We start from the raw sequence: 27897 nt of genomic DNA, 5'->3' as shown, positions 1-27897 counted from the left end.
CTTCGCAGGTGCATTGCTTTATTCAAATACTTTTTACATTTAGCCTCCAATGAGCGTCATGTCTAATGATGGTTGTTTTTATTTCCACCTGTGTGTTTTCACACGGATTTAGAGTCACATCAGTTCATCCTGAAGCGAGTTCTGTCCAAATAATGAATTTCGGATGTAAAACTACAGATTTGACCTTGATATTAGTAGAAACATTCAACCAGCAGCTCTCGCGTCTCTGTTCAAATGTAATCCAGTCTTATGGATTCCAAACTCACCGTTAAAGCTGGACTCTGCTGGATCCTCCTGATGTGAGTGCAGTGCGGCTGCTCTGCCAGCAGAGGGCGCCTCAGACCTGCCCCAGAGGATGATGGATGAGTTTTATTTCCCCTCCGCTGTCTGCAGGCCACAGCCCTTAAAATCTGCTTTTAAGTGTGTTTGAGGCCGAGCTGCTGCTTTTTCACACTTTATGTTGCCAAAAACTTACAGGAGCTCTGAGAAAGTTACAGTCTGAAATATAACAACACGAAGCAGGAAGGAGGACTGAAATAAAGTCCAACTGCACTTTGTTTTAGAGTAGCACATTAAGTTTTCTCATAAAAATCCTCTTATTATTATAAAAGGACTCTATCAAGGCCTGGGACACAACCGGAAAATACTGAAAGAAATCCATGTTTTTAACTGTTAAAATGAAACACTGACTGACGAGAAAACATCAAAACTTCAGACAATAAAAAGTCTGTTTGAGCTGCAGAACTGGAAATTAAATTATTAAATAATCGAGTTTAGGAGTTTAAAACTATTATTGGTGCATTTTGAATCTTTACACTCCATTAAAGGGTTTACCAATCAAATGATTGTTGAATGAAACCTTTAAACGGTAAACTGTCAGGTATTTTCAGAGAAAGGCCTTTCTAAAGTCAGAGCCGTTCCTGTTCATTCATCCCGGAAGTCTTCCGGTTTAATCGTCCGGTGCTTTTGGCTGATGGACGCACGCGATCTACCCAGAAACAACAAATCATTTCCGGTTACAGGACTTTTATCTGTGGACACTTCATACTCACCTGTTTTGGTCAAATGCGCAGCGCGATTGACGGATCTTAATAACGGACCCGTGATTCGCGCAAATCGCCCGCAAGTCTTTTTCAAGGATGGGTTTTACTCTCACGCACAGGAATTCAACTTTTTAAAACAGAATTCACAGGTGTGAGTTCTCTCACGCACTAACAGGCTAAATCACTACACTGTATTAAAAAAAAAATTGGTTGAATTGATTATTCATAGGGTGAAGCGTTTCACGAAATGTTTTGAGTTGACTCAGTTACTATTTAAAAACATTGATTGAACGAAAAACTCTTTGTTGGCTATTAATTCAGCCAGTTGCTTAATAATCGTTGACAGAACGAATGACTGTTGGCTTATTAATTGAGCCAATTGAAACAAATTAGTTGACACCATGTCATATTCCACATCATGTGCTCACTCAACTAGGACTTATTAGTCATTACAACTATAAAGTAATAATTGAGTGAATAACATAATAATGACTGCATGAATTAATATTTAAATGATATATACTCAACATAAAATATAGCCTAATTAAAGACTAATAAAGACAAATTTACTTTAAATTTTTATTTTTCTGTGTACAAAACAAAACATTTAAATTCAAAAAAATTACACAACATTTGAAAAGAGTGCAAAACAGAGCAAATCCAATAGCTGACAGTATAAGCTGTAAAGGAAAGTCTGGGGTTCAAGGCTCGTAAGGAGGTAGCAATGGCGCAGCTTCCAGGCCTCCCGGAGGCCCCACAATCTCCAGGATACCCATTGGCACGGGGCTTGAGGCTTCGTACACACCATCTGGCTATAGAAAAGCTCGGTTTTCTCCCCCAGGTAATACTGCAGCCCTTTGACAGCCACCACCCTCCGATGTTTAACGATCTCTGTGGTCTGGATACACAGGACAAGTCAAGTCACATGCATATTGTTCATACATGTACATTATACAGCATATTTCATACAAGACGTGTAAACTCAAAGTGCTTAAACATGAAAACAAAGTAAACAGTTCTAAATTAAAACAAAAAACAACAATGTAATGCTGTCACTGTACAATTTTTTACAATGTCGACTCTTTCAGACATAGTGTGGGAATGGAGTGGGCAGGCAGCTCATTTCACATCTAGAATCTAAAGGCTGATTCATTGTAACTGCATACATACATCTACTGTATGTACAGTGTACTGAAAACGGCTTCTACTGAAAATAGCAGACTGACAAGCTCACTATGTGACATTGTGAGCTTGTCGATCAGCTATTCTCAGCAGAAGCTTTACCCACAATAACAGAAAACACTATTTTCAATCGTGAGGGACTCCGGACACCCAGTAGGGTTTAAGTGATGAAGACACATTTGTCCGTTATTTTCCATCTTACCTGCTCGTCTCGGTACTCCAACAGACTCCTTAGTGTCACTTGAGTGGGGTGGTGAGCTACGGTGCGGAGCTCTGGTGTGCTCATCCAAGGAGGGGAAGAACGTTTCCATCAATTCTTTTCCTGTTACTCTTCTGAATTCTGCATGTACCTGCAAAACAATTAGATAATGAAGAGACAACTTGTGAATGTACAACCTGTAGACAGATCATAGCAAAAACCACAGATGTAGCATCACGTCACTTGCTCAGGACAGATCAGAGTGACCATCTTCAATACCAGGCTTAAAGGGCCATTCCACCTTTGAGGCATCAGACCCTTTATTTATTGTTAGGGTATAAGAAACATGGCCCTGGTGTTGTTTTTGTGTTTATTCTGTGTTTCTAGAAATATTAGTCTAACTTCCTCTTGACAAAATCATTACATCCCATTTCTCTTCCCACCTACAGTTAGTTCCACCCCTCTCCAGTGCATATGGTTGTCTCAGTTGTGTGACATTTTATGTGTACTTTGAGGAAGGAACAAAGTAAAACATACACAAACTTACCTGATCCAACAAGAATAGGGCTGGCCATCTCTGGCTGATTGTGGAGACATGCACATCTTCAGCAACGACCTCCTTTCGTCTGAGGGAGAAGATACATAACTATAGATATGTGACAGATATTTACAGGGTAGTGCAAGTCAATGAGAAGAAACTGTGTCAAGCAGAAGAAACTGCCCTGAGTAGAGAGATGCCAAAATAAAAAGTTAAGATGGAAGCCAAAGAACGGCACAGCCAATTTATTTCATGATGTGTTGTGGGCTTGTAGATCTGTTGTTTTCACTAGTTTGGGTCCTGGCAAATGTCATAATTCCCCTTTGGGTCACAGGCAAAAAGGTTTGGGAGCCACTGCTTTAGGAGACTGTGAAATGACCCTTACAAGTTAGGAAAAAGTGTTTTCCTTAAAGGTATAATGGAGGATTTTCTCGATAAAGTCAAAGCCAAACGTCTGTTACTCGCTTTTTGAAAAACGCGCATGCGCCAGACCGTCCTACCTGCTCTGCTGCTCCGACGAGCGCGCTTGACGGCGTGACGCAAGCATTTCTTCAGCGTGATTGACATGTCAGAGGACCAATAGTTGACGCTCGCATCACGCCATTCATTGGCTAAAACATTGTCCATTATACCGTTATATATTCAAACAACTTTAATGGGACTGGGGTCCATTTAGTTCAATTTGTACTTTGTCAGAGTTAAGGGAACCCAGTGGTTTGAGAATGACAGGATTACAGCTACTTCCAGAGCAAGTATTGATATAAATACTAATGCTAGAAAAGCTGACCTTATTAAAGCCTTCAAAGCTAGCTTTCCCGCCGAGACGTTTGCTTCCCGACTGATGGTTTGCTTGCTAGGCTGTTTACCAGGCAAAACCATATTATAAATCTATGCTAGAGGAAGCTGGCCAACGAGCTGACGGCGTTCGTCTGCCAACAGCTCTCGCACAGAGGCGCTGCGATGCCCGCGCCGGGGCGAGTGTCAGCTAGCCGGCTAACGGGCGGACGTGCCGCTCGCGGGACAGGAGCTAGGCATCAGCTAGCGGGCGAACGTGCCGCTCGCAGGACCGGAGCTAGCTTTAGCTAAACCCTGCCCCGCGGGTTTAGCTAACGTGCGGACGTGCTGCTCGTGGGGCCTCGGGCGCTGTTAGACGGCTAATGCTGTTGGCTTGTTAGCTGGCTAAACATTGACCTGATGAATTAGAGGGGTAATATGTAAGTTAGCTGCCCGGCTACCCAAGCTAACTGGCTAGCTAGCAAGCAAAAAATGTTACAGTCCCCCAAGAACAGATTCCACAGAAAAACAAATTTCTTTTGACTCTGGTTTCAGAGATTGACAATGTTAATAAGCAAACGCACAGTATTGCTTACCTGTCACTCCTCGTCCCTCCGTGAGGCCGTGTCGACAAACTTTGTGGCTTTGCCGTACTTCCTTTGCTCGAAGTTCATTACCGTAAATGACGCCGCCCACATTTGTTCAGTCAACAAATGCAAAACTTGTCCAATCCATTCACTCAATTACTGTATGTTAGTTGAGTCAATATCAGCCATTGTGGGCGTTCACCCAACAACAATTTATCACCTGACTCAATATTTTTTATGAATAATTGTACAAACATTTATTAACTGGCTTTCCCAATAACAACACTTGAGCCAATGGTCTATTTCAACTTGCCTTAGCAATCTTCTAATTGAGTCAATGTTTTGGTAATTGGGTTTTTTACGGTGTACAGTAGTACAATAATAATACTTGTTTTTATTCTTGACTTTTCTCTAAAAAAGATTTTACAGTCACGAGGTTTGTCCAGCTGTAATCCGAACTAAATTTAACTGAAACTTTATGTAGAAGTTATTTTGGTTATTTTAATATCTTTAATATTGATTAAAATACAACATGGATCAACAATAAACCATGATAAATGTAAAATTTATGATCACAATGAAAGGTTTTGGAGCTCAGATCTGAACTCAAAGTCCATTCATCACACAATTTACTTCATTTATTTATTTTTACAAGTGTATGCTGATAAATGCATCCCATCATGACTTATTTGCTATAATAGTTATAAAGTAATGCATTCATTACAAGAGTCTTTATGCTCAATATTAATATTTATCAACATAAAAATGACATTTCTGAGAATTTAAACCTTCAAATGACTAACTGCCATGTCACATTAAATGTCTAAGAATGTTTATAACTGCATACCTGCGATTGATTGATGTTTTAATTAACAGTTAATAATTTATAACTGGATATTTACTTTCAGCCCTTTTAACTGTATAATCCTGTTGAGATTAACCCTTTATTGATGATTGATGACTATTCTGAACTCTTGATGATTCAAAAGTTTTATTTGCAGCTTATAAACATTTTGATTCAAAAACTTGAAGTTGAAAATTTCATTGTATTTCTGGAGAAAGAAGCTCTTTTTATCAGGTATTAACTGTAATTTAGGATGATTAGCTGATTGAAATAATTTAAAGGCTTCTTAAGGTTAAATGTGATGAAATGGCAATTAATAGCTAGATTTGAATTCTAAACATTGATTTCAGATTTTTTGAGCATTTTGAATTTCGCTCCCTCCACTTTGGTAATCTGGACATGTGATAAATGAACCTCTTCTCAACACGTTGAACCTCATAACTGAACATTTTATTGGTGTTTCATAGCTACTTGTGACATAACCTTGATGAAATAAACTGTCAAACATTTTATTAGCAGGTTTTAAGCTGTTTTTTTTTTTTTTTTTCACCTAATGTGAAGAATTAAACTCTCACCTGTTTAGTCAGGACCGAAAATTGAAAAAGCCCCTTAGAAAACAACATGGTAGGCATTTTTGAGGAAAAACATTTTAAGCATTGTTTCTATATGATTTTTTAGTGCTGAATCCATTTCTGCCGGTTGCCCAGCTGTAAAAGTTACCGTTTAGTCATAATTGATTCATTAGCATAATTAATATATTAATCGCCCAAAGTTAGAAATTGCTATTAATTTCCTATTTGTTAATATCATACATATGATTGCTTGGTATCATTGTAAAGGGGACCTTCTAGCCTTTAATTTAAGCCCATATTTGCATTTTTTTGACAAACACAGAGGTCACATGACCTCTTTAAACTATAAATTACACACATTTTCCCACAATTTTCGCATAAACTACATAGTTTATTTTATCCCTGTGGGATCAAGGGATATCAAGGACCCAAAAGCCAACAATCTCAATACTAAATACAGGAAATGTATGATATTTCTTTGTGAGAGGCTATTGTGAGCCTTAAAATAGCAGTAACCAGTTCAGGCCCATTCACCTCCATTCATTCTTTGCACCAGCATTATGTAAACAAAAAAACCCACACCAATTGTTTAGATGTAATGATACTATTAGTAATATTAATGCAATGACAATCAAAGGCCAGGTAGACATTTTCCATCCTTGTAATCAGTAAAATTCACTGAAGATGGCAACAAATTACAAATATAAATAGCAATGATTAAATCAAAATGACATTACAGGTTCTTTGTGATCATATTTTTTTTTCCTTCAGTGCATTACATATTCATGCAAGCGTCATTTGACTTTCGGCACTGACAGGATGCAGTGCATGGGTTTGGCTTACAGCCGCACCGGGCTGTCTTCCATCCAGTTGTGCAGCCACAGGTCACTAGCTCCTCACAGCATCTGGAACTGCAGGCAACGACATGAGTTCAGGAACAAGCACGTTGTTCTCCATCTTCCATCCCATATTTTCACGGGGTGGCAGCACCGGGTACTGCAGGTGGGCCTGCCGCCAAGCCAAAGTCTGGAAGTGAACATGATGGATGTGAAATTTCAGAGCGTCTCTGGTGGGTGGGTCTCTCTATGGTCATGCCTTTAACAAACAGGCCCAAACGGACTTCACTGATGTTGTTTGTGTTGTTTGCACCGTATAATTTACAGAAAAACATTTCTGCATCCATGATGGTGGAGTCACTAAGCTCAGGACCTTCACAAAGCCCCTTGAGTAGATGGCTGTGCTGTCTAAATACATTCCAGCAGGTCTTCTTCGTGTGTCCTGAAATGTATGATGTCGAGTCACTCCCACTGAGTCCATGGAAACCTGGAAGTGGCTCAAGAACCTCTTCATCCATCTGCAGCTTTTCTACAACTGCACGGATGGGGATGTACTTTCTGTCCTTTGCTGTCCCTGCTTTCATCCAGATTTGTTGGCATGGCATTCTGTGGAAGTAGGCGATCAGCAGAATCAAGACATTGGTGTCTCTCTCACAATTGGAGTTGAACTTCTCAGCATTGGGGTTGGAGTTTTTCCACATCTGTTATAGACAGTTCCTTTATACGATCAATTGCTGGATGGTTGTGTCTATCACAAAGTTTGTCTCGTGCCTGTGCAGCACCTTTTATTGTGTCAAACCCCTGCTGTCCTCCTTTTGATAACTTTTCGTTTTTGTCTCCTGACAGATGAGACATTCTTCTAGAGCCAGAGAGTGGCCAGTGTCCTTCAGAGTGCCAGCAGCTCCATGATCACGCTGAAACAGAAATTAAAGTGCTTATTTAGCCAGCTTGTTAATGTCTTCTTCTTCTTAGTGCTCCAGGAGGGTCAGGGTATCCCGTCCCGGTGCGTTGAGCCGACCAGATGAACCAGGTTTTTCCATTGCTGGCGATCTTGTGCCAGCTGCTCTGCATCCTCCACAGCAGCTCCGTGTTGTTGGAGGTCACCCGCAACGACGTTGAGCCATCGGGTGCGAGGTTTCCCTTGTGGTCATCTCCAGCCTGAGGCCTCTGGGTCAAACTGGAGAATGGCTCGTGTCGGATGTTCTGGGAGTAGACGAAGGACATGGCCGAGCCAGTGGGTTCGGTGTTGTGCAACCAAGGAAGATGCTCGGGGCTGGCCTGTGCGGGCTCTAAGCAGAAACTCGCTGGGGCCACCTGATGTTCTCCATGGTTCTAAGAGCCCTGCTATCAAAGCCATCGATTCTGAGGCCAGACTGTCATTCAGGGGCCACGTTTCTGAGCCATATGGCTCAGAAAGGATGGCAGCAGGATGGAGAGTACGGCTAATTTGTAAATCCGGAGCTTCGTCGTGCGTGAGATGATCTGGTGCCGCCAGAGTGGTTTCCAGAGGGACTGCAGAGCAGGTGCTGCCAGGGCTCGTCTGCGGTCAGTCTCTGGTTTTAGATCCCCGCTGTCGGTCACCATGGACCCCAGGTACACAAAGTTCTTGACAGGCTCTACAATGTCGCTCCCAATTTGCATGGGAGGTGAATTCACCTCGCTAGCTATCTTTAATCAATGGAATTCACTGATTTCAAATAACTTGATTGATTTACTTAAACACATTCATCAAATAAAAAACAAGTGTTAGTTGCCTAAGATGGATACCAACAAAGTAATGAAAGCTGTCAGCATGCATGTTGGCCTCTTGTCTGCAGTAACTCCCTAGTCGGGTTCCAGGCTCACAGTAATCCCCCAGATTGTAATAATATGGTGATGTTATACAATTTCTGAAACTCCATAGGCAAGTCAGTATTTCAGTATCTGTTTTTTGTGTCTCTGGTATTCCTAGGTACCATAGGGCTAAAACAATGAAAATAACTTAGGCGGAATTTGTGAAAACAAATATGTTCTTTGTGGTTTGAGGAGCTCGAGTGACCACCATGTGTGCCAGAAAGGTTGATAATTGGATTTAAATGAAAGCTAAAAATGTCCTCTTTAAAATAACACCAAACACAACATTATTGAACATTGGGAAGTGCCCTAACTATGAGCCTAAGCCAGGATAGGCAACAGTGTCTAACATCTAAATTACCATGGAAGGGGGATAACTTGGAGGAGGAAATATAGAAAATCAGGGGCCTTATTTGAAGGGCAACCGGTGGATTCTTGTTTGGGACACCTTGAACTTTCAAAAAATGCTGGTTGCCCACTTTTCCTCAAAAATGCCTACAGGGTCACATGATTCTGAATTTACAGCCCAGTCTAGTTGGTTTCCCATGTGAAAATGTTTGATTATTAACTCACTCTTGGTATAATAAACCTTTTATCAATAATAATGGTACATTTTGAACATCAAGTCTTCATACAACCTGTTAACCTTTTTATGATTATGACTGAACATTTAAAGGGTTTTTCAGCATAAAAAGACATTATTAGCATTCAAAATCAGATTTTTGTGACTTAAAACAGTCAAAGGTGTTATTTGTTCCAACCTCTGTAACAGAGCTTGAGTCATATGCTCTTAAATATAATGTAAAGCCTTCAGAAAGAGGAGAATGCTCCAGTGTGGAGGGTGTGTTTGAGTCAGAACAGTGTGTGTCAGTGTGGACAGTGTGTTTCAGAATGATCATTGACTATAAGCAACTGCTTTCTTCGCAGGTTCCTGTCAGCTGGCACATGTCATCTATATTCACCCTGTAGATCCGAATTTGTGTAAATTCATCAGCAGCCACAAATTCGCACCTTGGGGAGCATGTAGGTGATAACCCTTCAGCCCGAGCAGAGAAACATCTGTGCTGATGTTTCCTGAGCGAAGCATTCAGTTTCCACTCACACAGCCGCAGGCCTCCGGGCTCAGTCTCCTCTCTCTCCTCTTTAGCGCCTCTCTGCTGCAGAATGTGACATCTGGGAAGAGTTGCAGGGCGAGTCCTCAATGTGGGCATTGTTCTGCATGTCATTCATCACCGCTCTGCTCCTCACTGAGGCTGAGCAGCAGCAGCAGCAGGAGGAGGAGGAGGAGGAAGAAGACTTGTTTTCTCCTCCAGTTTGCAGAGAGAAACATGAGCAGGGCCTGGATGGACCGGACAGAACGGAGAGTCTGCAGAGGAGAACAGACCGAGCAGGAAAAGTAAGTTTCTGTCACATCATTTTTTGCTTTTCGCTTCAGTAACAAGTCAGGGAAAAGTACATTTTCATGAATTGAATTCAGAAGCCAGACTCTTGATTTGAGCCCAGCAGCAGTGAACTTGTTGCATAAAGGCTGCTTCAGTGGTGCACAGTGAGAATTTCTGGGTTCAAGTCCAGGCTGGGCTTCTGTTTACATGTTCTCCCTGTGCGCTTTTTCCTCCTGATCCTCTACTTTCATGCCACAGTTTAGAAGCATTCAGGTGTGAATGTGTGTCTGTTTGCCCAGGTGAATCCTGAGCAGTCAGCTGGGTCAGATCCAACACAGCAAACACCCTTCTGTACTGCTTTATCAGGATCACATGAACGTCTGACCACTGCTGGGAAGCTTCAAAAAAATAATTCCACTTTTCTGAAACCATCCATATCCAAAGGACCTTTGTTCCATGTTTTAAATTTTTTTCATTTCACTACTATTTTAAAGTCTTGACTGAGCTCAAAGTGAGAAACGCTTCAACAACAGCAAACAAGTGTTTATTTAGTCGAATTAATTTGATGAGGAATGTGCTGAAATGCATAATCAATGGTCTGCTTCAGTCTGGTACCTGCTGTCAGCTGGTTTTAACTTCTTTAAGCTGCTGTTTGTTAGCTGCTGTCAGCTACTTTGATCCACTATTAGCTGTTTTTAGCTTCTTTTACCTGCTGTTAGCTGTTTTTAGCTTCTTTTACCTGCTGTTAGCTGCTGTGTTTAGCTGCTGACTGTTAGCTGCAGCGACTGCTCAGCTGGAAAAGACACTCATATTGAAACTATTTGGGTGATATTTCAATTCTGAGTTGTTTTTTTAACCTGAAAAGCGCATTATAAATGAAGCTTGATTTGATATGACTCACACAAGATGCAAGGTGTTTTTCGCTCTTCCTGTCAGTCATCAGGAAACGGTTTGATTATTTATTTAATGGTGCGCATGCGCGAGACCGCCCCTCCTGCTCCTCCAGCGGAAACGCCCATCAAATGCCGGGAGCAAGCATGCGCGAGCTCATACTGCTTACCTGAGCGTGGACGTCGCTGTTTACCGCACTCGTGCGACTCTCAGCCATGTTCGAAGTCTGCAGTGAAGTCAGCACAACGCTGAATGGCTGAAAGCGGAGTGCACGGGGCGATTCAACGCTCATGCGCATGCGCAGCCCGCTGAGCCGGCCAGGTGCTAGCACGCTGAACGTCTTGACGTCAGCGCCTTCACCAGAGTGATTGACATGGCGGGGAGCCAATAGCTGAGAGTTCTCCATACAACCTTCAGGTCATTCAGCCCACTTTTGAAAATGGGTCTGTGTCTTTTGACACATCGTCCACAACTCAGATACACAAAGGTCAGAGGTCACCCTCATGAGTGTATGAGTAGCTTCCCAAATCTCCCTGGTCTCTGCACCATACTGGTCCATTTTCTACCGGCTTCTTGATGGGGAGCCTGTTTCTATGACAACGACTCCATGTATGTGAAAACATTTTGATAGCAGGACTGAATATTGATTGCATCCGGCTCAACCAACCCGGCAGACTCCGGATCAGCTGATCAGCCTCCAGTGTTTACATCCTCTCTTTCACTGGAGGCTAATGTGAGCTCAGCGGGGACAGACTCAGCTTTCACTGTGGCATTTCTTACAAATATCAATGTCAGAGTTTAGAGAACAGGAAACAGGAAAATTCTTCAAGATTATAGAAGGTGGCGTCCAAAAAAATGATCTGTCAAAGGGCTGCCCAGACAGCTTTTATCTGTGAAAGTGTGAATTTAGTCCTTTTTTAACGTTTGCTGGCATGTGTGAAAACATGTGGAGGCTGTCCTTACGCAGATGCTGCAGGTGGGGTTTCTGTATGAGTGTGTGTGAGTGTGTGTGTGTGTGTGTGTGTGTGTGTGTGTGTGTGTGTGTGTGTGTGTGGTGGTGGTGGGGGGGTCTACTGGCTGCCAGTGTTGATTCAACCCCCCTGCATTAAATCCGAGCCATAAATCGGCCGCTCCGCAGACACGTGGTTCCTCCAGCTAATTGACAGGACAGGTTGCAGCGCTGCATTTGTCAGCAGGCCTGCAGCCTGTGAGGGTGGAGGAGGGTGGAGGGGGGTGGAGGGGGGGGGGGGGGGGGGGCATGTCCATCAAGGATCAGACAGCAGCCTGAGGACTGATGGGATGTAAAGTGCAGCTGCAGGGATGTTGTCATATGTGAGTGATGGCTGCGGTCTGCAGGGATCAGGCGTGTATTTCTATTTACCCTGTTCGTCTTTATTCAGAGTACACCCCCTGATCACCTCCGTCCATCTGCACCCCCTCCTTTTACCCCCTCCGCTCATATATCAGGGCGGGTTTATTTTACTTAAACAGCACACTTATTGCTGATTTTCTTTGTATTTTTATGGCATTTTTTATGGGCCATCAGTGAGAGTTATGGGCCATATGCAGCGTGTTACCAGTTGATCGGTACGCCACCTGTGTATCCTCCACTACTGTACTTGAGTACCACGCTGAGCTACTTGAGTATTTTCTCCTTCTGTCACCTCGTTATTGAGACGCGTTTCATTCGCCTCTGAAATGAACGACAGAGGATGCACACAGAAAATTAATTATCATCTTTCGTAGGACAAGATAATAAAAAGCTTTGATGATATTTATTGAAGCTGAACCAAATCTCCTGCATGCACTCGAACACATCGCAGGCTGTAAACGTGGAACTCTGACTACAGGACTGTTACTGCCAAAATAATGTAGTTACTTCAGTGAAAGATCCTCCAGACAGGCATATTAACACACAAGAGGACATTTCACACACAAATTGCAGCGCCCATTGATAAAAACGGGTCTACAAGGCAAACTCATTGGAAATTTCCCCCATTTTTATTGGATTCATCAGGTGTGGGACCCTTCATCAGAGCGCTCAGCCATTTCCTCTGCTTGTTTATGTTTCTCAGAGGGGTTTTGCTCAAACACTCCATATTTTATCACAAACAGCAACTTATACTCCAGATAATTAAATATTTGGAGTAAAACTTCAGACTGAGATGGATCTGAACCTGATAACAGAGAACAAACCTGCTTTGTGTACTTATCAGTGCTTTATCAATGACGTGAAGCTCATAAAGTCATTTATCCACTGATTGGGGGCAATAACTCCTTTTATTGCTTGATTATGTGTTTTTCCTCACAGATTTTTACTCACTGTCCACATTTTACCCCGAGCAGCAACTTTTATTGCTGATATTTGAATATTTGGAAAGAAATGGATGAGTTTTCAATTTTCTCCCAGTCATTTCAACATCCAGGGTGATTTTTTTAACCTGAACAGATTTAGCAATAAGTGAGAGCAGAGTCTGCTTAAGTTAACGCACCACTGCTTTTTATTCCTAAAAGACTCAAACAAGCAAACACTGAACCGAAGAGAAAAGAGAGAGGAACTACACACACATTACCGCTCACAATTTCTGTCACAAAAACCTCTCAGACTTTTCCAACAAGCGTCAAAAGGCTGTTTCCTTCTGGCAGAAAGCCTCATTTCAGAATTCAGTCAACAGCAAGCTCAGATAAAAACACACCAGATCTGATCCTGTTAAACACTCTTCATGAAATCCTCCTCACAGATCAGATCATCTTTACTACAATATTCTGCTCCGTTGAGCCTGAAACTTTAGTTATTTGCAGTTTAAAGTTTGTAAATGAAAAGTTGAAAAATACAATTTCTATCTCACAAATACAACAAGCACACATCCTGTTTAGAGACACTTCAGTAGTTTTCTTTGCTTGATTGTGTGTTTTTCTCTCTGCTTTTAAAATCCACTCTATGTTTCATCACTAACAGCAACTTTTACTCCAAAATGTGTGAAATAAAAGAGACTTTTAGGTGGTGAAACACTCCAGAGAGGTATGGCAGTGGACAGTACATGCTGGCAGTCTGCATCCACATTCTGAGGCTGCACAGGAAATATTTTTCTTCATGCTAAACTACAGTTTATCCTGCATCTTTGGAAATCACATTGTGGAAAAGACTGCTTCCACCTCTGAGAAGTCAAACTGCTGTCTGAATGCTCACTGGGTTTCTCTTCATGCACACGTTCAGGCTGCAGAAACGAAAAACACGATCAATTTACTCTAAAAGGAAAACAGGAGTTTATGTTGAATCTTTCGGATGAGTCCTGGTGGGATGCATCACAGATCAAGGCTTTCCCTCCGAAGGAACCAGCGCCTCTAGTTAAATATTATCTTTAAAAGCCAATCAAGGCGATCGAGCTGAAACGTGAAGATGAGAGATCAAAGCGCCGCTGATCGATCCGCCTCCAACTCTAAAAAAACCCCTGAACCCTGCAGAGGCCTGATCAGATCCCGGGATCCAGCTCTCACTGACCGCTGCTGCCTTAAAACCATCTGATCACTCATTTAAATGAGAGGAGAGGGAGAGAGAGGGAAAAAATCTCATTACATAAAAGAAGATGTAATGCATGTGGTATGTGAGTGCGCGCAAACTAAACACTGGGTGATGAACGGCGGCTCTGGCACGGCTCCTGAAGCGTGCACGTTTGAATTTATTGCTCCAGAGCTGGACGGCTTCCCGGGATTATTTCAGCAGAACAAAGATGTGGCTATACCCAAGTGTGTTTTCTGGGCACCGAGTGTGACCTGAACGCACCGGAGTGAAATGACGAAATCTGGGCTCTTCTGGCGGCTTGAAACGCCGGTGCTGATGGTGGGAGGCATCGTCTTAACAGGCCATTTTCCTTATCTAAATCCACTTTAAACGAAGCTGAGAGCCAAAAATATGTCAGCTCTCGTTGCCCTCCGCTGAGGCCCCCCTCAACCCCCCCTTTGATGCTTTTGGGTTTTCATTTTCCTCTAATTGCCGCGGGGATGTAGCCAATTTGCCATATAGAAATGCGTAAAAAGCGCTCTTTCCTGACTTTATCGCGGGGCCATTACCATATATGAAACTGAGCTTGCATGATCAGCAGAAAGGGCTTTCTTTCCTTTCATACACACACACACACATACACACATACACACACATCCACACCCACACACACACACAGTGTGCAGAAATGCTATAGCAGGGCGGTCTGAGCTGCAGGAACAGTGTCCAGTCCGCTTCAGCCGCCTGCAGCCGCAGACATCCCGCAGCGCGTCCCGCACCGCCCGCCGCCGCTCCGGGATTACCGCGCCGCTCCGGAGCAGAGGAGGATCTCCCGAACAGGTGAGGGGAGACGTGTCTCTGGGAGGGTCGCTGCAGAGGGCGCGGGAGTGGATGGATGCTCGCTGGCTGCTGGAGGGACGGCGGCCGAGCTGCTGCTGCTGCCGCCGCCGCCGCCGCTGCGCGCGGACAGCGCGAGCTGCTTATGTGTCTTTATGATTTACGAGCGTGACTCCAGCCGCGGTTCAACCAGAGTTCAGAAAGCTGCATGCCTCCAGACTGCTCCTCACTGTCACCGCTCTGCTCTCTGCGCCCCGCGCACTAATCTGCGTTCTGGTGTCTGCTCGGGTGAATCCAGAGAAACAATCAGACTGAGAGGACTGAGATTATTACGCCTCCACTTCAGGGTTTTTCTGGATTTCTGCGTTTTGGTTTGCATGTGGAGAGAACATTTTGAAAAACAGAACTCGTGAGCTGAATGGGGGCGTTTCTTCAGTAAAGGCCTGTAATGTAATATCAGGAAACAAAACGGAAAAGACAAAAAAATCTACACTTTATTTAATCTGCCTTAATCCCACTTGAGTAAATGATGTGCATGTTTCTCCCAGGTGTTTATATTTCCCTCTAATCCCATGTGATCCAAACAAAAGGCTGCCTGCAGTACAAATGAAGAAGAGTGGCTTTACAGCCAGAACATTCACAGGGGGAGGGAGGAGAAGTGTGGACCCCCACCTCCCCAAAAATACAACGAAGCGGCTTCTTGACTGTTTCTACTCCTTCGAAGGGCAAATAATTGATATTTTATTTATTACATTCATCATTTGTAAGCTCTTTAGTTTTTATTTCATTTAGATGTAAATACTGCAGGGTGGACCCTCCTGCCAGATCCTGAAGAGACTGACTGTGTCAGAATCTTTATTGTAATATCTAATTTTCTTCCCATAATTTCAAGGAAAGAAACGAGGCAGTGCAGTAAGTCTGATTTATGGTGGACTTCCTCACAGAATGTGTACAGAATCCTCACAGAATCTGAGAAAACTGCTGTTCTTTTAAATGCAAATATACAAACAGCAGATAAACACATTTTGAGTTAAAAGCCAAAAAAAGAAGAATTTTATTCCTTGATTCATCATCACAAAATTTCTGGTTGATTATTTGCACTTATTCAAGATAAAAAATAATTCTAATTTTCCCTTAATGATTAAAGACATAAAGAAACTTCAATGGTGGTTGGTGGTGGGGGTGGCTATAGAGCCCCCCCCCCCCAGAACCCAGCCTCCATATGATTTGTGGATTCATAAACATCCTCTGTTTTTGCTGGTTACAAGATAACATAACAATATTTTGTGTGGTTATTTCTCATAATATTCATCTCTAAAACAATGTGATTTGGGTTTTTTTTTTTGGGGGGGGGGTTTAGAGGTCTGGACACTCTTGTCATTTTATAGTGTAATGCTTGTTTCTAATGTTTGTTTCTATTCATTTAAGGATTTCGAAAACAATTTTATTTCTTAGCTGTTACTCCTATCCAAAGAAATCTGTATTAAGATTACTTTAAATGTCAATAATTGTATTGTTATTGCTATTATTGTTATTAAAGATAAAGCTGTTTATTTTGAGAATTAATTTAATCGAATGTAAACATGGTTAAAAAAAGAGAGAAACTGGACTTCTCCTTAACTTTACTGTCACTCCGAATTATGGGAGCGCCCTCCAAAAAAAACCAAACAAACAAAAAAAAAAAACCTGCCAACGATTTCTATTAACCGTTTCTATTAATTTAAAAGAGCAATCAGAGCATTATCGTTGTTCCTGTTATACTCAATGCAAATAAAGAAACATATTTACGAGAGCAACATAATGAATGCGTAATGCGTAAAGACGCAGTCAGAAACCCAAAACACATTATTGGACCTCATGCCCTTAAAAAATGATGTTGGGATTCCCTGTGTGGTTTGTGTCCATATTGACAGGGACTCGGAGCATTTCAACCCCAGCCTGAACTCGTGTTTGTGCAGCTCGCATCACTGAATGGGGCAATAAAAAGAGGCTGAGTGGCGGCGACGCTCCGCCGCTTCAGACAGAATCAAAGATAGAAATCTAATTGAATTTCTGCACAGCTTTTACAGAACTGTCGTCGCTCTGTGTGTTTTTATTCCACAGCAAACTCTTTATTTCGGCCTCTCTGGCCTGGAGAGGCTTGGCTATTCATGTCAGCGCGCTATTGAGTTGATAAGATGGATCATGGAGTCTCCTCCCTGATTCTGTCTCCGTCTTTCTTCAGGCCAGAGGCGCTCGGCTCTCTGGAAACCTGCCATGTGACATTTGGCTGCCAGCGCTCCGCCAGAAGGTCAAAGGGGCCCCGGTGCACATTTCACGGAGATGCAGAGAAGCAGCGCCCCGGCCCCGGGCCTCCTCCACCAGCAGCACCAGCACCGCCTCTTCGGCGCCTCTCTGGACGGTGTCGGACGGTTCGGCTGCGCTCTGGGTCCGGATCCGGATCAGCAGCAGGCGGGGGAGGGGTTTTCCCGGAGGTCCAAACAGCAGAACCTCAAGTTTACACCGAGCAAAAAAATCTTCCCCTGGATGAAAGAGTCCAGACACACAAATCAGAGAGCCGGCAGGAGGATCGCAGGTCTGTATGACGGGAAGCAGCGAGTGGAGCTTTTTCATTCACTGTCCCCGGAACGAGCTCCTCTGGCTGCAGTTCATTAGGGATCGTAGATTTCCTCCTTTTCGGGTTCAAAGGGTCAGTTAGCTATTAATTAAGCCGCAGCCTGCGAAGGAGGAGGCCTGTACTCAGAGACGGAGCAGAAAGACGAAGAACAATAACATTTGGTGGCTTTTGACACGAAAACCTCAGAGAAGGATTCTGGAAAATTTAAATTCAAAACAGGATGAAACTGACCTGACAGTAGCTATATTACAAAATAAATAATGAATCCACACGCTAGTTTTAATATCAATTTTCAATTAAATTGTAATTTTATTATTTATTCACTTTATAATAAACTGCTCAATAAACCGTTTTTCCTTTTTGTTCTAAATAACCAAAATAAAAGGTAAAACTTTGTTATGTGTAAAGATGACATGAAGAAAATGTGATGAGTGAATGAGTGAAAGGGAAGAAAACATCCATTATAGATGGTTTTATGAATCTCGAAAACATAAAATATGTATTTACGTTTTAAACAGTACTGTTTTTAGTCTGTGTGTGTTGTTGTTGTTTTAATTATGTCATTCAGCTGGATGAAATATATGTGCGTATATGAGTTTATTTCCATTCAGGTAACGGTGACTGGTGGTGAGCTGGGTTTGCTCTTCCCATTTTAACGGATCTGCTTGAAAATATTTTGGTGCGTCAGAATCAGATGAAACACACTGAAAAGTCACACAATGATTAATGCTGTGAAGAAATGACAAAGGGTTTTTCAGAAGGAGCTCCATATTAAAATAAATGTGATAGTAAAAAAGAAAATATCTATTTGAGGGCAGGAGGAAAAATAAGGCATCAACATGTCTTTACAGTGTTTGTGTTGCTGATGGACGCCATCGACTAATTAATGTTGCGCAAATAATGGACCCAGAGGGTTAACCATCATACAAAATTAACAAAATGCGCAACTATAAACCTGCCCGATCGATAGATTGCGATCGCTGCATGCTAATTTGTCTTGGTAAAATGCGCAACGTGATCGATGGATCCTTGTGCAAATATCAGATCCATTATTTGCGCAAACAGAGCCGCTCTCCATCCGCACCTCGTTCAGACTTCCTCTCGTTCGTCTTCACAGACTGCAACATCCCCGAGAAGTGTCCAAGCGCGAGCCCGGCCTCCAAGCGGACGCGCACCGCGTACACGAGCGCACAGCTCGTGGAGCTGGAGAAGGAGTTCCACTTCAGCCGCTACCTGTGCCGGCCGCGGCGCGTGGAGATGGCGGGCCTGCTCAACCTCCACGAGCGGCAGATCAAGATCTGGTTCCAGAACCGGAGGATGAAGCAGAAGAAGGACGAGAGAGTCCAGGGCCTCGCCTCCACCGCCTCCTCCTCCACCACCAACACCACCACCACCACCTCCTCCTCCTGCTGCTCGCCCCAGTCCTCCCCCTCCGCCCCGGGCAGCCCCACTCTGTCCAGCCTGGGCTATGTCCATCTGGGCGGGGATTACCAGCCGGCCTCTCCTCGGCACAAGTCCCAGCAGCAGCAGCAGCCGTACCCTGCAGAATACCCCAAATACCCGGCGCCGTGCGTCACGCAGTTTGACGCACAGTACAACACGCACACCACAGCAAACATGGAGGAAGCAGAGCTGAGCGGCCCCTACTTCTCCCAGAGCTGCTTTCCTCAGGACAGAATCATGCAGGCTCCAAAACTGACGCATCTGTAGCAGGAAGGCTGTTCGAACCCGGACTGTGCGAAAAAACCCCCAAAACAAAACAGAATGTGAAGAAGCACACTGCTCTCTTGACTCAGTGCATGAATTCATATCTATTTATTCAACTGATAATTCTACATATTTATCTAAAAGTTTAATTATTTGTTTGTTCTTAATCATTTTGCCGGATGTGTTGACTTTTACGCACAGACCCCCTTTAAATTAAATTAAAACGTAAGCTGTTTTCAGCCAATAAAAATAAAAAAATATGTTTTGACATTTCAAAACGGTCTTACAGAGAAAATAACTATCTCAGAACCAGTCAGTAAAAAGTCATTTGCGACACTTAAAAGTTGCAAAATTTGCACATTTTGTTTTTTGTTTTTTTTTTAATCGAAACGATTGTAATTAACTCTAAAACATTAGATTAACTTTTACTTAATTTCAAAATTAGATCACGTGACAGTGGTAATTATAGTGTTGCGTTTGGAAAGGTTTTCCATGATAGTTTCAGTGTTGTTAGCTCTGGAGCAGGAAATGGAATCCGAAAAAAAACGCCTGCACGGCTTTTAAACTCGTCTTTTGTTCTTTTTATGGGTCAAACAAGCTGCCAATCTTTAAAAAGAGGCATGATGGATCACTGAAGTCGCTGCGCTGCAGCAGCGTCTGACTGCAGCATTCATCTGCCCGGGTGTGTGTCTGTAACAGGACATTACTCCCTCTGACCAAGCCTGTCCGCATTAAGCTTATTTAATGGTTTTACGCATAATGTGCTTTAAGAATTACGCGGATTGCGCAAGTGAGACAAACTGAGAAAAAAAGCAACAACAAAAAAACAAACAAAAAAAACCACAAATCATAAAATATGAAAACAATTAACGATTAAAATAGTTCAGAGAAATTGGAAGAAGTAAAATGAAAACCAAAATCCACGATTAGCGTTGTTACTTTTAAACGAAACTAACCCATTCGTGCAGCAGAGCTGTTGAAAAATTAAAATCAATTAAGAAGAAACTGTAAATACATAAACACAAAATTAAAATACAGTGAACCCCGAGTTTGGAATTTTTTTTTATCTTTAGCATTTTTCTATTTTAGGGCGACAGTAATGTTTTAATGGCTATTTATAACGATAACGCAGCCATGTTATTATTATTTATTTGTTCCTCGGTTTATTTGATTTTTTTTCGTCATTAATTAGTGATCCCTGGCCCGTCTGCCGCTGCGGGCTGAAAATGTGTCCTGATGTTTGTGTTCTTATCAGATGGATGAGCGAGTTTGATTGAAGCGTTTGTCATGTAAATGCGAGCCGTTTGATGGACGAGCGCGCGGACCTGACAGAGTGCTGCGGGTCCTTAGCCATTGGCGCTCGCGGGGTCACATGGTGTGTCAGGAAGGTGATATGAGGGTGGAAGGCAGTTTTACAGCTTTGACATACTACCTAGAAGGCTTAGGGGCAAAGGGAGCACCGATTAATGACCGCTCGGTCTTGATCAGTTCTTGAGCAAACAGCAGGCTCCAGGATGAACTCCTATCTAGATTACCCCGTGTGCAACCGAGGAGCGAATATCTTCAGTGCCAAGGCCGGATACCATAACCTGAACCATGGATACGCGTCGTCCAGCTCGTGTGCAACAAGTGAGTCGTACGCACCGGACGGTCGCCTGGTGGGCCCCTCGGCCTCTGGGCCCCAGCAGGCGCCGACCCTCCCTCTGCACCACCAGCCGCACTTGGATGTGCAGTTTGCGGCGCCGGGGAGCTCCATGTACGCCTCACCTCTGGAGTACGGACACCACCAGTACGGCCTCGCCCCCGAGCAGGACCGGGGCTTTATGCACGCTCAGGTTTCACCTCTCGGAACAAACATGGCTCCCTACACCGGGGACAGCTGCGGGCCCGGGGCCGCGTCCGGCGGCCAGTACCTACACTTTGGGAGCGGGGATCAGCGCCAGCAGGAGTATCCAGAGAGCCTCTACAGCAGGTTACCGCCGCAGTGCAAGGAGAGGGATTTGGAGCATGCAGAGGAAACTTCTAAAACCTTCGACTGGATGAAGGTGAAGAGGAATCCCCCCAAGACAGGTTCGTTTCTCTTCAAATCAGAATGTAAATTGTGCGTAAACGCTGCGTAAAACGCGCACCAGCTGACTGAACGACACCAAAGTGTTTGAGATTGCTCTGAAAATAAATTGGATCTAATGTTTTCCTCAATGTCACATTTTTCATCGTCATGCCTCAGGGCTGTAAGTGCCATGTCCTCCACCCCCTCCTCCCCCCATCATCCATTCATTCACGTCTCACCCTCTCATAGCCGTCCTGTCGGAGTTCGGCGTTCCGGGCCAGCACAACGTGATCCGCACCAACTTCACCACCAAGCAGCTGACGGAGCTGGAGAAGGAGTTCCACTTCAACAAGTACCTGACGCGGGCGCGGCGGGTGGAGGTGGCGGCCAGCCTGGAGCTCAACGAGACGCAGGTGAAGATCTGGTTCCAGAACCGGCGGATGAAGCAGAAGAAGCGGGAGAAGCTGGGCGGCCTTCTGGGCAACAACCCGGCTCCCGTGGAGAAACTGGCCGGCTCCGATTCGGCTCCTCCACAAGGAAAAGGAGAGAAACTGTGAAGCTGATGAGACTTTATATAGAAAAATAATATTGTGGAGGTCTGAAACTTTTTTTTTTCTTATTTTTTGCACCATTCCAGAGAATGAAAAAAAGGCTTGTGGACTTGTCAGATAAACAGGGTTGGTTCTGTCTGTGTCTGCTCATGTGTTTACATTACAATAAGTCAGATGCAGAAAAAACCATTTTTAAATATCATGTTGGTTTTTGATCCTATCATGAGCACACACTGGTTTTGTGTTGGACCACTGACATGCTCAGTGTCATTGTTTGCACTATTTATTTACAGGGTATTTTCCAACAATTGTTGAGATGATTTAGTTTAATAAACTCTATAAAATAATGAAAATATAAAGTACTGTGATTTCTTTGCATGTGACAGAAAATCAGCTCCCATGAGTTCATTTAAAGCTTAGATACACATTTTATATTATTATTAAATTTCTGTGTGTCCTTCTAAGCCTCCATGTTATTTACTTCCATTAATAGTCTCACCAAAGTCCCCTTGCATAATGTGACAAGAGGAATCTTTCACAACACATGGGGTGGGTCGCAGCTGACCTTTTCACCTCGAAATACCTCCAGGGGCTCTAAACATGACAACAAACTGCAGGGAGCCAGGTCTCACCCCCAGTTTCTCCTCGGACACAGCTGACGCAGAAATCCATTTCAGTTTTATGCCATTTAATGAGAAAACACGAATTCCAGGGAGAGTTCAGCATCTGTGAGCTCTTCTGCCCTCACCTTCCTCCAAACCCTGGCCGGACCTGACCACCTAGTTTCTTGTGATGCTGAAGGGGCGGCAGTTTCAATATTTGCACTGGGTGTTAGGTTTGCACACACAGTTCCTGCCCCGACAGCACTGGCCTGTTGTTGCCCTTTTTCTCCCCCAAAGCCCAGGTTCACGCAGAGTTCAGGCACAAATGAATGCAGAGACAATCCGTCAAGACACCGGCGAAGCTCGGAGAGATAAACTCTGTCCCCCTCGCACCTTCTGATTCTCCCAGCTATTGCTTTAAACACTGAGTGTAATGAAGCTGTGGGGCATTTTCAGTTGAACTTTAATCTCTTCGAGGCATCTGAAAACACATTTCTGGGGAATGGAAATCAGCCAGCATGGTAAAGATATCTGCGTGAGTGTGCACTTTCCTCACAGCTGTATTATCTATTAATACGGATCCATGAGTTGAAGCTACGGTCGAAACAGCACAAAACACATTACTGTAGGTTAGAAAAAGGTCGAGAGGTTTGTTGTCATGTATTTCCCCCTACAAGCCAACAGCGGATGAGTCACAAGGCCAAGGACTGAGGAGGCGACAATCGATAAGGTGAATAGTGACAGATCCAACAACAAAAAAAGGAAAACAAGTGTGGGACTTCATTCCAGAGGTGTGATCCCTGCCATCTCTGGAGGTAATACCTCAGCGCTCCCAGCGGGCTCTCCATCTGGAGGTGTCAGAGTCGGCGCTGCAGCCAAGGCGGCGGAGACAGATGTTCAGCCGGGGGAGAGGAGGAGGATGTTTTTCACCTTCAGATCAGCGGCGCTCCTCTCTGCCTTCCGCCGGGGAATGTAGGGCAAGAGAAGGAGATCAGACGAGGGCAGAGCGGACGGAGTAGCGGGAGGGAAGACACTGAAATACACACGACGCCTCTCAGCTTCATCTTCTGCTCTGCTGCTGCTGACAGGTTTGGGATGTGTGTTTCTCATGACAACAACTGAGAGACTGTTTATGATGGAAAACTGCCAGAGAGCAGATAGAAACCATTCAAGTTTCTGTGAGGACAAGACCCACACACCGAACAGGATCTTCAGCTAGTCTGATTCATTCACACCATTCAAATGTCCATCAGGGGACGTTTATATGTCTGGTGCTCTGCCCAGAGTGTCCTCATTCAGCCGGGACCGGCTCCCTGAACCGATGGAGCTGTCAGGAGATGTGGATCAGTCCCTTGAACACAGGATGCTATTGCTAAAAAAAAAAAAAAAGAACTTCTCTCAATATCATAATTAAACTGTGAACAAACAAAGAAAATCACATTTTACTGAATATGGAGCCTCGTCTGACAGAGGGTTATGGAGCGTGCTCTTCCTCTCCCTCCTTTGATAACCCCCCCCCCCTCTGTTTGGGGTCATCTCGGAGCTGTTTGTACCCCATGCTGCTGGCAGTTGTTGCAGGCTCTTTTACACGTCTATTGCCAGGCTCACTTCCTTGGGTTTCTAGCGGTTCCTCTGTGGCGCGTCGCTCTGCAGGGCCCGGCGGCTTCAAAGGAGAAGCAGACCCGGTATTCATGGCCTCACGGGGGGGTTGCTCCTCGCAGAAGACAACACACAGGAGACATTAGTTTCTTGTCATGGCAGGTATCAAACACAGCTTTTTTTAGGTTAACGCCATCGATCTTTGACGGGTACAGTCCAGGTGTGACAGGCAGCGCAGATGAATGCCGCTGAAATAAAGTTCCATCAAACCGAGTCATATTTCAGTTTGTTCTGCCGTCAAACGATCTGGCTTCATCCCGAGTGGGGAACAACGAACCTGCGCATTATTCCCGTCGAGTCGCTTTCTAATCCTCCGACGGCACAAGGAAGGAGCCAAAACACATCCAAAGAAAATCTGAACCAAAAAGTGTCACGAGAGAAAAGATTTCAGATCAGTTTCCTTTATTTTCCTGCGTCTGAAGCTTCTCTCCTCAACAGAGTTACACTCACCACACACCCGCTAAATTCCCTGGAATTAAATACATGCTGTTTCATTCCTGATAGTGTTTTGAACATGTATGGCTGGTATTTTCAGAATAAAACTACACAGTGGCGTTGTGGTTAGTGCTGCCCTCTCCTAGAATAACACCACTTCTATTTCAGGCTCGTTCATGTCTAAATGCAGAGTGTGCATGTTACTGTGTTACTGTGTGTGCATGTGTGTGTGTTTTAGATGCTGTTCTGGGGTTTCTGTGAAGGATCGTGCAGTTTTCCTTTCTTACACTAAAATTTCCTCATTATTTGGTGAGTTTTTTTTCTTTTTTAGGAAAACAGTGAATAAATAAAATGATCCTTCATCAAAGAAACACATGAAATGAGTCAGGCTGTCTATTATTTTGTACGGAGGTCACTATCAAAGTCGTTCCTCCCTCCCTGTTCTGAGGGGAGAAAATAATCAGAGAGGAATATTTGGAATGAAATAGTAATCATGGTCAAAACTGATCGAAGCTGCAAGTTCATGAAGTCCCAAAAACATATTCTACAGATGTATTTTCAATCAATCTTTGGTCTTTGGGGGCTGGACTGTGGGTGACAGCAGGGTCAGGTCAGAGGTCATCCACAGGAGAAATCCCACACATGCTCAGGGAGAACATGCAAACTCCACACAAACGAGGCGAGAGTGAGAAGAGCTGCACTAAACAAGCAGCCCTTTGGTTTTCGCCTCATCCAGGTGAGTCTGAAGGTGGACCGCCAAACCTGGGTTCACCTTAAAACCTGGAGTCCGGACTGAAACCGGGTTCTGACCTCCTGGCTGTGATTATTGAGGGTTTTGTGAGCAGTCCAGCTGGTTGTGTGATGGATTCTGCTTCTGTTGTTCTTCGAGGGGAGCGTGTCTGGATGTGTGAACAGTTCTCTCCTTCCTTTGTTGAGGCGTGGAGCCTCTTTAAAGCCCAGTCCGGGAGAGTCTTGACAACCATCCCCCCCTCCGAGTCAGGCTCAATTGGATCTGGAAGTGCCAGCCGACCCGGAGCTCTGGTCTCCCGGGTCCCCTCCCTGCGACTGCATCGCTCCCTCCTCTCCATCAGCATCGTAACTGAGAGAGACAAGTGACTTGGCCTGGGTTAACATCTTAATACTCCCCGGGATTGCCTCCAGGATCCAAATGGCTACCCCTAATAGTTTTCCTCCTCTGTGTGCCTGTCAGGCCGCCAGGGCCGCACGCCGCAAGAAAAACAAGAGCAGCTGAGAGGCAGAGTAACGAAGCAGCGCCACGAAATAATGAGGGGTGGTGAGGAAGAGGAGAGGCTTTCAGGTGGAGACAGCGGAGTGAAGCCTCGCTCAGGTGCCGCCCCGTACTTTGCATGGGGAGGCGGCGCACTTGGAATTAAAGCGGCTCCTTCCTTCGGGAGCCAGAACTCAATCAGTGTCACGTCACATGGTTCAAAGCAGCCAATTCGAGGCTGCCAGGAGGCTGAGAAATGCAAGGTGACAGTTCATTTTACCGGTGACAGTGTGTCGGTCTCGCTCGCTGCTTCCCGAGTCAATTCCCAGCGAGCAGTGAAGGTTGCTGGAGACAGACAGCAGCTACCCCCCCACCCCCCGCCTCACCGCCGCCGCTCTCTCATCGACCCCGCTCTGCTTTGTATTCCAATTAACTGGACAGAGGCAGAGGCGGCGGTGTGCAGGATCACGAGCCAAGGCAGACACATCCTTCTGGCGTCCTTCCAGTCTCTCAATCCCTCCACCATCAATAGTGCTGCGCTTCCCTTTTCCCGCCGCTTTCCCGTCTCCTCCTCGGCTTATGACAAGGGCCAGTTGTTCCAGGGGGGTAATTCATGGATCCTTCTTTAACGGCCGCCTCCAGGGACAATGTCTGCGTCATGAAGAATAGGTCCCTCTCACACATTCATACATCAGGTGTAATAGAGGTGTGTGATCAGTCAGAGCGGCAGACTCGCCGTAACCGCTACCCTTAACAGACACCTCAAATAATGCTGAATTAATATTTTGAAATGGCTCATATATCCTAACATAACACAATTTGAATGATTTTCTATTCGGCGCTCTCAGGGGTAACATCGGTTTGAGTCCAAGCTGCTGTTGCCGGGCCGACTGAAGCTTGTGGGTTTAGCGCAACACATTCGCTCCTCTGTCTTTCGTGTCCTCAATCTATCATCACCTTTCTTTTCTCCTTTAACTTTGCCGACACCCCAGACCCCCCCGCCGCCCCCCCGCTGCCCCCCTGCCCCCCCACGCTGACATGTGTTTGAGCAATGGGAGGGTTGGGAATACAATGATGCTGAGGAAATCCGAAAAGTAAACCGGCCCTTTCTGTCTCCTCCAGCAACACAAACATTTACAGCCGACCCTCAACAATCAGGACAAACAGCTTCGTTTTTAAGAACCCAGAGCCTGGAAACGCCGTGGCGGGTTTGAATCTGGGCCTCGTCTGAGCTGGAAGGTGAGAGAGTGAAAGGTGACGCAGTGATTCAGGGCAAGAGTCTGAAATTCAACAACTTAAAAGAGAGAAAAATGACATTTCTTTAGCAATTCAAGCAACAAATCTGCATAAAGAAAGGCTCTGAAGTCTTTTATTTACATTCATAGCACAGAAGAAACCCTCTGGAAAAATCTGTTATTTTATCTTTTACGCTTTTTGTTTCGGCAATTAAAAAAACCAGGGAAGCAAAGAAAGAATCAAGTTAAAACCTTTTTAAAATGAAAAAATATATATATTCAAATCAGTGCTTCTCTTAAACTCCAGCTTGAGATGTTTTTGCTCTGTGAAAGGTGACAGACTGTTTTCACTAAACTGACCTGGAAAGAGTTTGTGAACATCATTATTAATGAACCAAGGAAATGAAGATGTATTAAAAACCAGTAAAATGTTCTTTTCTCAACATTTTAAACAAGTTATTAACAAAAATGTGTATTATTACAGTAAAACACTTCATGGACGTTCTGAGTGTTTTCTATTGAAGCTGTAAATACAAATTAAAGGGAAACAACTGGATCGTGGATTAAAATATCCTTCAGGTTCTGTTTGACATTGTTCTTCCTCTTTTTATTCTAAAATAAGTCTTGATAAGTTTAAATTAGGCTGACGTTTGAGCTCAGACTTCATATTTTTGCTGCTGTGAAACACGACAGAGTGGTTTATAGCAGCATTTTTAAAACAAGATTGATTTCATGCTCTCGAGCTGCAGCTCTGCCTTTTTGGCGTGATTTCTGAGGACTTTTACTCGGTTGG

General features: G+C 44.2%; 2 protein-coding genes and 1 long non-coding RNA gene across 3 annotated transcripts; 2 read left to right on the top strand and 1 right to left on the bottom strand.

Annotated features, from left to right (window-relative positions):
• Positions 1–1614: 1614 nt before the first annotated feature.
• On the bottom strand, positions 1615–4685 carry LOC115393449 (uncharacterized). The gene is made up of 4 exons (XR_003931952.1): positions 4333–4685; positions 2972–3050; positions 2428–2575; positions 1615–1941 (listed from the first exon to the last, which is right to left on the bottom strand). It is a non-coding gene; the product is annotated as an uncharacterized LOC115393449 (long non-coding RNA).
• A 5044-nt stretch (positions 4686–9729) lies between these two features.
• On the top strand, positions 9730–19347 carry LOC115393262 (homeobox protein Hox-B3a-like). The gene is made up of 3 exons (XM_030098150.1): positions 9730–9804; positions 17245–17595; positions 18755–19347. Exons 2-3 carry the CDS (start codon positions 17343–17345, stop codon positions 19345–19347), a joined length of 846 nt encoding a protein of 281 aa, XP_029954010.1. The 5' UTR covers positions 9730–9804; positions 17245–17342.
• A 1165-nt stretch (positions 19348–20512) lies between these two features.
• hoxb1b (homeobox B1b) lies at positions 20513–22259 on the top strand. The gene is made up of 2 exons (XM_030098063.1): positions 20513–21414; positions 21644–22259. Exons 1-2 carry the CDS (start codon positions 20859–20861, stop codon positions 21949–21951), a joined length of 864 nt encoding a protein of 287 aa, XP_029953923.1. The 5' UTR covers positions 20513–20858; the 3' UTR covers positions 21952–22259.
• The last annotated feature ends 5638 nt before the right edge of the window (positions 22260–27897 follow it).

This window comes from Salarias fasciatus, chromosome 8 (assembly GCF_902148845.1).
Source record: "Salarias fasciatus chromosome 8, fSalaFa1.1, whole genome shotgun sequence".
NCBI lineage: Eukaryota > Metazoa > Chordata > Actinopteri > Blenniiformes > Blenniidae > Salarias > Salarias fasciatus.
Note: the sequence above shows the minus strand (reverse complement) of the source record. Positions and strands in the feature narration are given on the sequence as shown.

Excerpts from the sequence above, each read along its gene's own strand:
- hoxb1b (XM_030098063.1), top strand. The coding sequence starts at position 20,859 with ATGAACTCCTATCTAGATTACCCCGTGTGCAACCGAGGAGCGAATATC. Across the intron at positions 21,415-21,643 it reads GAGGAATCCCCCCAAGACAG|CCGTCCTGTCGGAGTTCGGC; the intron begins GTTCGTTTCTCT and ends ACCCTCTCATAG.
- LOC115393262 (XM_030098150.1), top strand. The coding sequence starts at position 17,343 with ATGCAGAGAAGCAGCGCCCCGGCCCCGGGCCTCCTCCACCAGCAGCAC. Across the intron at positions 17,596-18,754 it reads AGCCGGCAGGAGGATCGCAG|ACTGCAACATCCCCGAGAAG; the intron begins GTCTGTATGACG and ends TCGTCTTCACAG.